The sequence below is a fragment of the Athene noctua genome, chromosome 12 (genome assembly GCF_965140245.1).
Source record: "Athene noctua chromosome 12, bAthNoc1.hap1.1, whole genome shotgun sequence".
Taxonomy (NCBI): Eukaryota; Metazoa; Chordata; class Aves; order Strigiformes; family Strigidae; genus Athene; species Athene noctua.
The window spans coordinates 12,459,856-12,470,613 of record NC_134048.1 but is presented as its reverse complement, the minus strand read 5'-3'; the positions used below and the strand labels follow the sequence as shown (position 1 = coordinate 12,470,613).

The following is a 10,758-nucleotide window of genomic DNA, read 5'->3' as shown; positions in this document are numbered from 1 at the left end:
AGGCAGGGCAGGAGTGGAGGCAGGAGTGCAGGCAGGGCAGCAGGCAGGACTGGACCGCGGGCAGGCCTGCAGGCAGGGCAGGGCACCGGGCAGGGCAGGGCAGGGCACCGGGCAGGCGTTGCCCAGCAGATGGCGGCGGTGCCGAGGCGGCGCGTCCCGCAGCCGCCCCCCGGGGCCGGGGCCGGGGCCGAGCCGCCGCCCCCCGCGCTGCCCCCCGCGCCGCTCCGCGCTGCCCCGCCGGGCGGTGCCGGCCGCGGGCTGAGCCGCCGGGGCGGGGCCGGGCGCTGCGCGGCCCCACACCCGCTATAAGAGGAGCGGCCGCGGCCGCGCTGCGCAGTGCATGGTAGCGGGCAGCCGGGACGGCGCGGCCCCGCCGGGACCCTCCCCCGGGCCGGCCCCGGGCGTCCCTCTCCCCTCCCAGCCCCGACACCCTTGACCTTGCCATCCGCGGAGACAGCCCTGCTGGCTGGCGGAGCTGCCTTGGGATGCGTTAGCGGGCGGCTCGCACGGAAATACTTCTCCTAGGAAGGAGAGAGGCAACCTCCTCCCAGTGACGGTGGCGGGGGTTGGGAGGAAAAGAGGATTTAAAGAGCATCTTTGCCCCCTTTGTTGAATGCGAAGGACAGAGGAGAGCCAGCAAGATGAGCACTAGCAGTAAGTACGGCTTTCCCTTGCCTGTGCTATGGGGATGGGGCTGTATTGCACTGATCTGGCTGGGAGGAATTGGAAAGAAAATGTCACAACAGGGTTGACAAGCCTAATGGGATGGATTTTTTTTTTTTTATTTTCCTGCCTTTGCTTTCTGACAGGATCTGGCTCTGCTGGCCTTCCTTTCATGTAGGCTAAGCCATGGTGCTTATCTCTACTGAGTACTTTTCTTGGCTTGTATTTCTGGGGTTTGGAGGGCAGATCACGGACTAAAATGTCGATATGCAACATGGTGAGAGGAAGCTGGGAGCACTCTGACAGGCAGTGGGTTCGCTTGCTGATGCCACTGCCTTGGTATAAATGGACACAGGGAGCAGCTGATGGGGAGGAGGAGCAGGGTAAGGAGAGACCCAGAAATCAGGGACCTGAACAAAGCACAGGTGCAATACTGAAAAACATGTACCTTCTGCAGCTGGGGATGTGGGTGTTTCTATTGTGTGTGTGAGAGAGACAGGGACAGAGGCACTCATGCACTATGTATGAATTTCTAAAGAAGTGTAGATTGGAAATTGCTGTATAAAATGAGAACTGGCACCTGCTACTCATCTGGTTACTTCTGGTTTTGCATCCTTGTTGCAAAGTCTGTAAAGATTGATCAGGTTTGATCAAGTCACCATTTCTTTTTTCCTCACTGATATGATGTGTGACAGCTGTACCCACCTTGCTAGCACAGTTTTGATCCATTCCTTTAAAAGAAATGAGCTCCCAGCTGAAGGAGTCGATGCTGATGGCTACCTGACAGTTTTCCTTCTGGGATAAGCTGCCTAAGGAAGGTGCCCTCCCTCCCCTGGGTCCTAGAGGCGATGTGAAGAAAGGAGGACTCCCCCAGGCAGAAAGTGGCAGAGCAGCGACTTCTCCATTGCACTGGCGTGTTGAGGTTTCTCAATCTGAGGGCTTGGGGTGGTTCCCAAGCAAAACACCGTGAAAAATGCCTTGGCATGCTGCAAGGCAACAGAACAGGTGATTCCAGCTCTGTTAGGCTGTGTCAGAGGCGAGAAAACTTTCCAGGTGCCCTCTGCATGAGCCACACCTGGGACAGGAGCTAGCCCCCTTCCTGGGGGAGAGGGGCTGGTCGTGCCCAGGTGGGAAACAATAGGGACTGATTCTCTGAGCCTTCTGGATGCCTGAACAAAGGGTCCTCCACCCTCTGTCCCTCTGGGTGATGAGTGTGGGCCCAGTGCAGAGGGCTGGGGTGGCACACGGTGCTTGCTGGGGTCAGTGACCACAGTGGTCAGGTGGGACTATTAAGCTTCCTCCAAGCAATTTTGACAAGTGTGTGTTGGTTCCTGTTGGGATTCCTTTCCAGGTCTTAACAGCCAGCTTGGCTGCTGATAGCGATAAGGGCTGTTTACAGCACTGGTGTGTTATAACTATCAGATTGTGCCGCAAAACTCCTTTACTGGGTCCTCCCCCAGATGGAGAGAGGTGCCAACAAACCCAAACGTGCTGCCTGCCTGTTGCTCTGACATGACTCACGGCAGGAGGCCACCGGGCAGGCAGCGAGCACAGAGCTGGGAGTCTCTTGGGAGGTGCTCCTCCTTCTGCCACTGCCTTGCTCTGTGACCTTGGGCACATCACTTGGCTGTGCCTCAGCTTCTGGATTTGCCAGCAGCAGGCTGCCACCATGGCCCTTGCCCAGCCCTTTGGATGGCTTTGCAATCTTGGCCTAAATATTGTCATTACCTCTTTCAAAGTAGCTATGTGTTTTAGTAAAGGTTTGGAAACTTTAATATCTGCTGGTCACTTCCTGTGCTGTGGGTTGATTACTTATGGTCCCTTTGGGACCACACCTGTTACAAGGGCTGTGCAAACCCCACAAGGCAGCAGGCTCTGCCCTGTTGGGCTTCCAGTCTATTTCCCAGTAGCCAAGGGGCTCAAAGCAGGGCTTGCTGTACCTAAATGCTGGCTCATGTCTGGTCTTAGCAACGATCCTCTCCTAGCTGGTTCTGTGAGCAAGGTATGGGGTGTGGGGCCATCTCTGTCAGCATGTTCTGTGACTTCTGTGAATGTTGCCAAAAGCTGTCTCTTTCCTCTCGTGGCCTCACCCAGCTCTGCATATCTCTACCCAGCCTGTATCCCTCAGGTCTGTGTGCCTGTGAAGCAAAAAAGGACTCCAGGAGCCTTGAGTCAGTGCCTTCTCTGCCATCTCTATTACAGCCCTCTAATGCTACCTGGCAGTGACCTGCGATAGCTTTTGCAGCTCTTTGCTAGCGGCCAGTGGCTCAGGGGAGCTCTGTGCCACTTGTTGGTTCTTGTAGGACTTCCCAGCCCTACTTGCAGCTCCCAGGCATGGCCCCCTCTGCTGCTCTGTGCATTGATTGTTTGTTTTCCCCCAGCCCCAGTAGTGCTTAAGGGCTCAGGTGTGGTGGGATCCAGCCAGCAGGCTCAGCCTCCCTAGTCTGGTGTCTCTGCTGATGCACAAGACCCTACCTGTGCAGATGTGAGGAGAGAGGGAGGCACAGGAAGAGGAGGAAGATGGATGCGTGGATGATGAAGCTGGATCGTGCATGGGGTGATGATGTACAGGTGTACCTGTGGCTGCAGGACCGAAACTTTGGAGCTGGCAAATCAATGAGATGAGCAGCTGAGGCTAAAATTCCACTGTCTAATCAATGAATTCCCACCACTCCTCTCCATTTTACTTGGTGCATTTTGATAACACTTCTATCCTGTCTGAAGCTGACATGACAGGCAACCTGGGACTGTGGGCCACAGCTGGCCTCAAGCCATGCTGTTGTGCAAAACTGTCCACGAGGCATCCAGGGAGCTCTGCACAGGTGTATCTCTGAAGATGTTTCGTGCACAGCAGCCTTGCCTGCCCTTGCAGAGGGGTCAGGCGTTTGCTTCTCACCCTGATATGGGTCCCAGGGTTGGAAGCCCCATGTTGTCATTGCTCCCATGATGCAGGGAAGGCAAAGCCATATGGGACTCCTGCTTTTAAGGCAAAGAGGAAAAGGCCCTTGATCTTGGGTGTAAACTCATATCCTGAGGCTGTGGAGCAGACCAAGTGGCCCTAAGGGTGCAAGGGTTGTGCTGGGAAGGTGGCCTCTCCTCCTGGGGTCACCAGGTGTGCAGCAAGCATTTGGAGGGCACAGTGTTGATATTTACATTAGCTACTTACACCTCCCACTCTGGTTAGCACTGCTAATTGGTTGTAAATGGATTCATACATTCATAAACAGGTCTATCAGTGCTGCTCTGCATTTCCATTGAAGCTGGATCCTGTAGTACAAACCCTTGCCCCAGAGAACATATCTTAAAATCACCCCCTGAAATCTATGGTTTGTGCTCAACCTCTCTCTTGGAAACTGCCCTGGTGCAGGGAGTTTAAGGTGATCAGTGCTGTGTTTGTGCTCATTAAAAGGCAAAGGGTTGAAGCTGTCAACTGACCCAGGGATTTAGGACTCTCTGAAATAGGTGTGAATAGTCCCTTCTGCTGCTTTGAAAGTAGCCATTAGGTTTGGGTGCTGCAAGTCCATGCAGTGAGTATGATCTGTGAGTAGGGGTCACCCCAGTGGGACCTATGATGGCATTTGCACTTTGTCTCTCCTGGCCCAGCTCTGCTGGTGTGGGAGGGGGGGCTGCTGGAAGCCTTGGCACTGGTCTTGTCAGGAGCCACCTGACGTGGGCCACCCTGGTCTGAGCAAAGACACACACAACTCCTGGGGGAGGCAAAACCGCAGTGAACTCCTGGGTCGAACCAGGTTTGGCAGGCTCTGGATCAGTGTTGCAATGGATGATTCAAACCGGTTCATGGACCGGAGACTTTCCAGACTCCTGTCTCCAACATGTGCCCTGGAGAGGGAGACCAGAATCTGTCCCCATGGCAAGTTAATTCAGGATGGGGGGAACTAGTACCGTCTATTCCCCATCCTCTTTCCTCTGAGCAGCTGACAGTCTGTTGGAGCATGGAGAGCTCTTGCAGAGGGTTTGGTATGCAAAGTGGAAAGTTTCCCTGGACTGTCCCAAGCTCTGGCACCTCTCAGATTCCTTCTGGGAGGCTCCCATAGTCTCTAAGTTGGGGAAGGAGACAGGAGGGGAAAGGCTGGCTGGCTAAGCATTTGGGCAGGAACGTTTCATGACAGATACTGATGAATGCAACATGTTTGCTTGGTTATTTTTGTCTCTTCTAAATCATGCTCCCTGTTACATGGTGATCCACTAAGCATAATTACCCAGTAATCTCTAGGCACATGTGGTTACAAGGTGTTTACCAGCAAACTCTATTAAGTCCCTGTGTAATTAAAGAGGAATCACATGGTGCTGCTCATCTCTGGGAGCTCCAGCTCTGCTCTGTACAGCTCATCGGGCAGGGTGATTCACCAGGTCTCCCCACGCAGTGGGGCAGGACCTGCTGAGGAGGACATGGTGTTTCTGTGTGTTCGGAAGTGCAGTGAACCTGGAGGGATCAGCCTGTCAGTGTGATGAGCAGTGTTCCCATCTTCCTGTGAGAAGGCTCTAGTTTCTACAGGGGTATCATCAGGCCTAGGGGGTTGTGGTACAGATGAGCCTTTTCAGTCATGGCACTCATGGTTCCTGGTCAACACTGGTTTGTGTTTCATCTTTGCAATGCTGGAGGCTAATACAAGCACGCTGTGAACTGGGAACAAAGCACGGCTCTGGTGAGAGAGGACCCAGCAGAGTGAGATGCTGACCAGAGCACTGGTGCTGCTCCCTAGTACCTGGGGGCTTGGTGAGATGGGATCTGGCTCTGGATAAATCTTCATGCTCCTCACCTCTGTTCCCCCAAGAGCTGCTGAACAGGCTCTTCACATGCAGTGGGGAAAGAGGCAGAGCTCTTCCTTCTCTGGCAGGTTATCATGGAGGAGAGCCTTCAGAAGGGCTGAGTACACTCAGGAGTTCAAGGTATGGGTGCACATGGGACAGAAGAAAGGAGGGACATGGATGCAAAACAGTCTTGCAGGAGATGAAAAGCTACTTTCCTAGTATGTTCTCTCCAAACCCAGCCATGAACATTATCTAGTGTCCATGCTTCTCCAAGGAGGGCTCTAGCACTGTATTTTGCAGAATTTGGGCACCATGGGGAACTCCAGGCTTGGTCCTCTCAATTAATACCCAATCCTGACTCTGCTGCCCCAACCAACCTGATACAAATTGTCCTCTCTGTTCTCCTGGGCAGCCTAGCAAAGGGAAGTCATCCATTGCATTCACTTTGGTGCTAGAAAATTCAGAGCCCAGACAGCTTCTCTGTCCTCAGGCTGGTGGATGGACACAGTCTTCTCACCAAGCTTTGTTCAGGCTCTCTTGCAAACCATCTTTCTTGGCAGCTTGCCCTTTGATGAGCAGAAGCCATGGGAAGTGGCCCTGCAGGCCAATGAAGTGCATGCTGTAAAGTCAATTGAAGCAATTGAATTATTTCAAGGACCTACCATGCTCTTATAAAATAAATAGCAAGTTTTCTAATGACAAAGTGACAATTGGTTTAGCCAGATAATTGTATTTCTGATGCCAGCAGGCTGGACTAATGACATACTGCCCTGTTATCAGCAAGGAGTCAGTGTGGCACTGCCTTTGCTCTCTGCAAAGCTGTGAAGGAGTGAAGGCAAATCCACTAAGTTTGTGCCAGACCCTACAGTCCTATCATGACACTGCCATAATGAAGAGGTTGAAACATCTAATTAGATATTTTTAGACTAAATACATCAGTGTCTGTTGTGAGCACTGCAGCACCTCCAGAAAGCATACTGGGGGTAGACTGGTGATGGCAAGGACTTGGGACGGAAGGTAGGAGAGAGCTTTGCAAGATGAAAGAGGACTAGGAGTGGCCACAGTAGCTGCTGGGAAGGCAGAGCTCAAGTCCAGATGCTTCAGGCCTAGGTAGAGTTTGCTTGTGAGCAACTCAGGGCAAGTGTGGCAGGGTGACTGACAGCCTGCAGCAGGGAAGGTGGTTCTTGCTTGGAGGACAGCTGGCTGTCCCAAGTCCTCCTGTGCCCAGCATCTCTGCCTTTTGAGTCTAGGCTCAGTAAATTACTGGGGAAGTAGAAGAGCTTGAGTACATTGATTCACAGCCCTGATGGACATGCCTTCTTTTCTGAAAAAGGGCTGTCTGAAGCTTAACAGGACCAAACTGATCTAGCATGGCAGCAAACTTGGGTGCTCAGTTCCCATTTATTTGATGGTAGCTTAGGCTTTTGGTAAGACATAGTTTATACATGTAGTTTTCAGTTTGGGTATAGTCGCCTTAATGCTTTATCAGTATTGGCCATAAGCCCTAGTCTGGGAATTGATGTGCCTTCTCTGGTGCCTTGGGTGGAGATCTGAAAGAAAACAGGGGCTAGTACTATGGCTTCCTTATGCAGCCCATTTGACATTCCTTTCTTCTTACCCTTTCTACCCTGGCAAGGACCTCTGAGCCCCAAGCATCACTTGTTTTCCTGTTCATGAACATTTTGCTCCATTTCCATTTTGAATCATCTTGGTTGTGAGACTTGGACAACTGGGAAAGTCCTTGGGGGGAAGGCTTCTCTAAGGAGCAGGACAGCATAAGGGGGGGGAGCATGTGCTTGAGGGTTTGAAGCCATCCTGTTGGCTTCTGTGTTCTTTCTTGGCAACAAGTGGCATATTTTGGAGAGCACTACACTGCTGTGGGACAAGAAAGTCTTTGCTGGTGCAGTGTCAGCCCTGGGGCCCTTCCTCAGCCCAACTTGAGTCCATTGCAACCTGAATTTAAGTTTCAGGGTTTGACCTGTTCCCACAGTAGTGAATGATATGATTTTCTCAGATACATGCAGCCAGGCTGCAGTCTGCTGCTGAATGAGACAAGCATACCCTAGACCAGGGCTTGAAGTGTGACCTCCCAAAGTGCATGTGTAAGGGTCCACAGTGCAGCACCCCTCACAAACACTCTTGTAGCATTTTTTTTGTGAAAACACGTTGAGAGGCCCTGCCTGTCCTCAGCATCTCTGTTTTGTAGTAGCTGACCCTGGAGATCTTGCTGCTTTTCTCCTGACATCCATCCCCCTGCCAGCCCTGGGGACCCATTTGCACAGGGGTATCCTAGAGAGGGCTGCCCAGCCCAGGGGCACTTGCTTGCAGAGGAGAACTATTTTTAAAGCAGCTGGGAGACCAGGTGAGTTGTTCCCTGGCTCAGCAGCACTTGCCTGGGACATGTCAGGTGCTGCAGTGGGGATCTCCCAGCTGCTCCCCAGTCTGGATTCTCAGCACAGGCAGGGAGGGTCCCAGCAGGGTGGCTGGCCCCGGGGTGGCTGTGTTTCACCCCCTGGTCAAGGTCTTTTCCTTGCTAAAAGCTTTAGAAGAGGAGGAGGTGTGAAACCCGTTTCTGTTGCTGAAAAGGAGCTGCAGCCCATCCAAGCCCCAGAGCTGTGTGAGGGGCAGCTGTCTGCCCCCACCAGCCTCTCCCTGAAAGAAGGGAGTTCCTTGCCTTGGTCATGAGGCAGGGCTGGATCAGGGCTTGTCTGCCAGCTGCTGCTGCCCTGCCTGTCTCCTGCTGCAGTGAATCACCGAGTGCTCTTCCTGGGTAAAATAACCACTGCTGGCTCGGCCACAGTGGTGCCCGGCTGGGGTGGTGAGTGGCTTTCTCAACAGGCTGGTGTGGCTGCAAGGTCTGCATCAGTCGGGATGCCTGTGTGTGACTACATGAGCAAACGGGTCTCTGGGCTGCCAGGAAGGACCTTACAGCAGGCTCCCATGGTTTGTGCTTGTTCTGCAAACTGGAGATCCATGGTTAGGTGCTGAGTACAACAAAGGCATGAAAAGGCTCTCCTTGCCTGGCCCAAAGAAATGGGGGCTGGGGCAGACAGAGGTCCCAGAGCCCCTCCAGAGGTGGTGCAGACTTCGCTATCTCTCAGCACCCAGCTCAAATGCAGCCCACGTAGGGCAGCTGCCCGTGCAAGGCTGCAGGAGTCAGCTCTGGGCAGCGTTGAGCAGGCAGCGTGCTGTGCAGCTCAGTGCCGGCTTCTCCAGCCATCCGAGCAGGCAGCTCTGCTCCGGATTTTCCCTCTCTCTGCTCGTATCGCAGCAGTCCTCAGTGTGATAGAGTACAGGCTTCCCCAGCTCTCTTCTGCTCTGGCACAGCCTCTCATCTATGCTCAGATCACGGCACAGCGCTGGTCCCTGCAAACCCCTCCCTCCCTCTGACTCAACTGCCCTGCGCTGTGCTGGGGGCTGTGGGGTGTCTCCCACTGCCACGCTTCCCCCTCCTCGGCACCTTCTGCTTCAGCTTTTGGTCCTCAGAGGATGAAGAAGGTGGAGCAAGGTAAGATGAGCTTCCTCTCACCTCCTATGTGCTATAAATAGCTACATCATCCCAGCATCGTCTGAGAATGATGTGACCAAGTTCAGGCTCCTGGAGACCTGCTGCCTCCGTTGCAGACATACCCAACACTTGGTCAGAACGGCTCCCGCGGGTCCCGCCAGTGACACGAAGCGTGTCATCGCATTAGCACGCTGCGGGACACCTCTCAGGTTATGCACAGCCTAATCTCATCTGGCAGCCGCTGAGGCTGGTGTCCTGCGGCTGGGTCAGTGTGCCCACACCTCGCTGGCAGCGGCAGCCAGGCAGCTTGTACCAGGGATCCTTCCTCCTGCAGTAAGGATTTAGAAACCTGCCTTTGGCCTTTGCCAAGCTGTGCTGGGGTGCAAGTGGTGTGGATGGGCCAGGACAAGGTGTCTTTGGTATATATGTTAGGTCTCTAGCCAGGACTTTAGGAGGGAAGGGGAAGGTAGCTCTTCTGTAGGGAATAACCAGATCAGCAGGGAAAAGTGGTTTTTGTGGTGTTAGTGCAGTGCCTCTGAATGCTGCTTTACTCCCTCCATCCAGCCTGGCTGGAGGTTGGGGTTAATGAGGAAAACCTTGGTCCTCCCTATCTACCCAGGTTGTCTCCAGAGATTTGGTTCTTGGGGCAGGATGTGCCTTTGGAGGGAGTTGTACTGGCAGCACCAACATATCTCACCTCTTGACCATGAACCAGCATGGGAACCAAGCAGTACAGCAGCTTATGTGTGCATGGACATACAGGGAGAAACAGCCATTTTCTCAGCAAGGAAACTCTTTCATCTGGTGGCAGATGCTGAGGCATGAAGCTGGATGATCCCCAGCTCAGAACCTTTTATTCAGTGAGCAAAATCATGCCTTCATACACCCACAGATGCTACTTGAGAAGAGTTGCACTGTTGCCCTACTATCTGGCCCAGCTGCCCCTCTGGGAGAGGAGTGGGGTGGGTTTGATCCTTCCCCTCTGGGACAGGAGGTGCCTGGGAGTGCTGGCCAGGGAGAGCTGAGGGACTAAGCGTGGATGTTCTCCCTCCCCTGCCTTTGAAAAAAGAAAAGTCATTGCCTGCATGGTGAGTTATGTGGTGATGATGGCTCATGATGGGTTACATATAAAATCCCTAGCATCCCTGAGGATGCTACCAGTTGAAAGCTTTTATGGCATTTTAAAAATAGCCACAGAGGGGGAGAGAATGAGAAGATGGATAGGTAGGTGGATCCCTAATAAGGAGAGAAGAGGAAACGGCTAGAAGAGGGAATGGAAAGACTTTAGTGAACGGCATGTGAGTGATTACTGAGGAAGGGGGTGGTGTGGTCATACTGAGCCTCTGAGCTGCATGCCCAGCAGGAATGGGAAACCCTATAAAAAGCCTGGATGTGAGATATGTTCCTTGCACGTGCTGGGGAGAGGGATGGGGTGAGCATCAGCTCGGGTTCTCTCCTGTGGGCGTGCACTGCGTTCTACAAGTAGCCATTAAAAATAATCCGTGACTCTTGGATGGCTGTCTGCTGCTGCTCTTGCATGATTCCCCAAACAGCTCCAGGATCATCTGTGCTCCTTTCCTGCCTCAGGGCTCAGGCTGATGGCCTTGCCTGGGAGCTGATGGATGTGGTTGGTCCTGGCCCTGGATTTCCCCAGGGTGGCCTTTCCTACCTGGGCTGTGTTCCAACAAAGATGCTGAGAGCTGCCTCTCTGCTCTTGTCTTCTGGCTTTCTGCTGCCTGACAGCTTGCAGCACCCGAAGGCAAGATCTGGTGGGGCTGGGTCTGGATGAGGGTGCAGCTCACCAGGACCTGGCT

The 10,758-nt window shown here is 53.4% G+C and overlaps 1 protein-coding gene across 3 annotated transcripts in view; it reads left to right on the top strand.

Moving 5' to 3' along the window:
• Nucleotides 1-245: 245 nt before the first annotated feature.
• Nucleotides 246-10,758, top strand: part of ABLIM3 (actin binding LIM protein family member 3) — a 56,151-nt gene continuing 45,638 nt past the window's right edge. For 2 of the 3 annotated variants that reach the window (XR_012634402.1, XM_074915749.1), the window contains exon 1: nt 247-654. Coding sequence is in view for 1 of the 3 variants with exons in the window: in XM_074915749.1 (XP_074771850.1) it covers nt 642-654 (13 nt within the window). In the remaining 2 variants the exon portion in view is untranslated. Of the gene's footprint in view, nt 655-10,758 lie in introns of all 3 variants that reach the window. The other variant, XR_012634401.1, reaches the window with a different exon arrangement.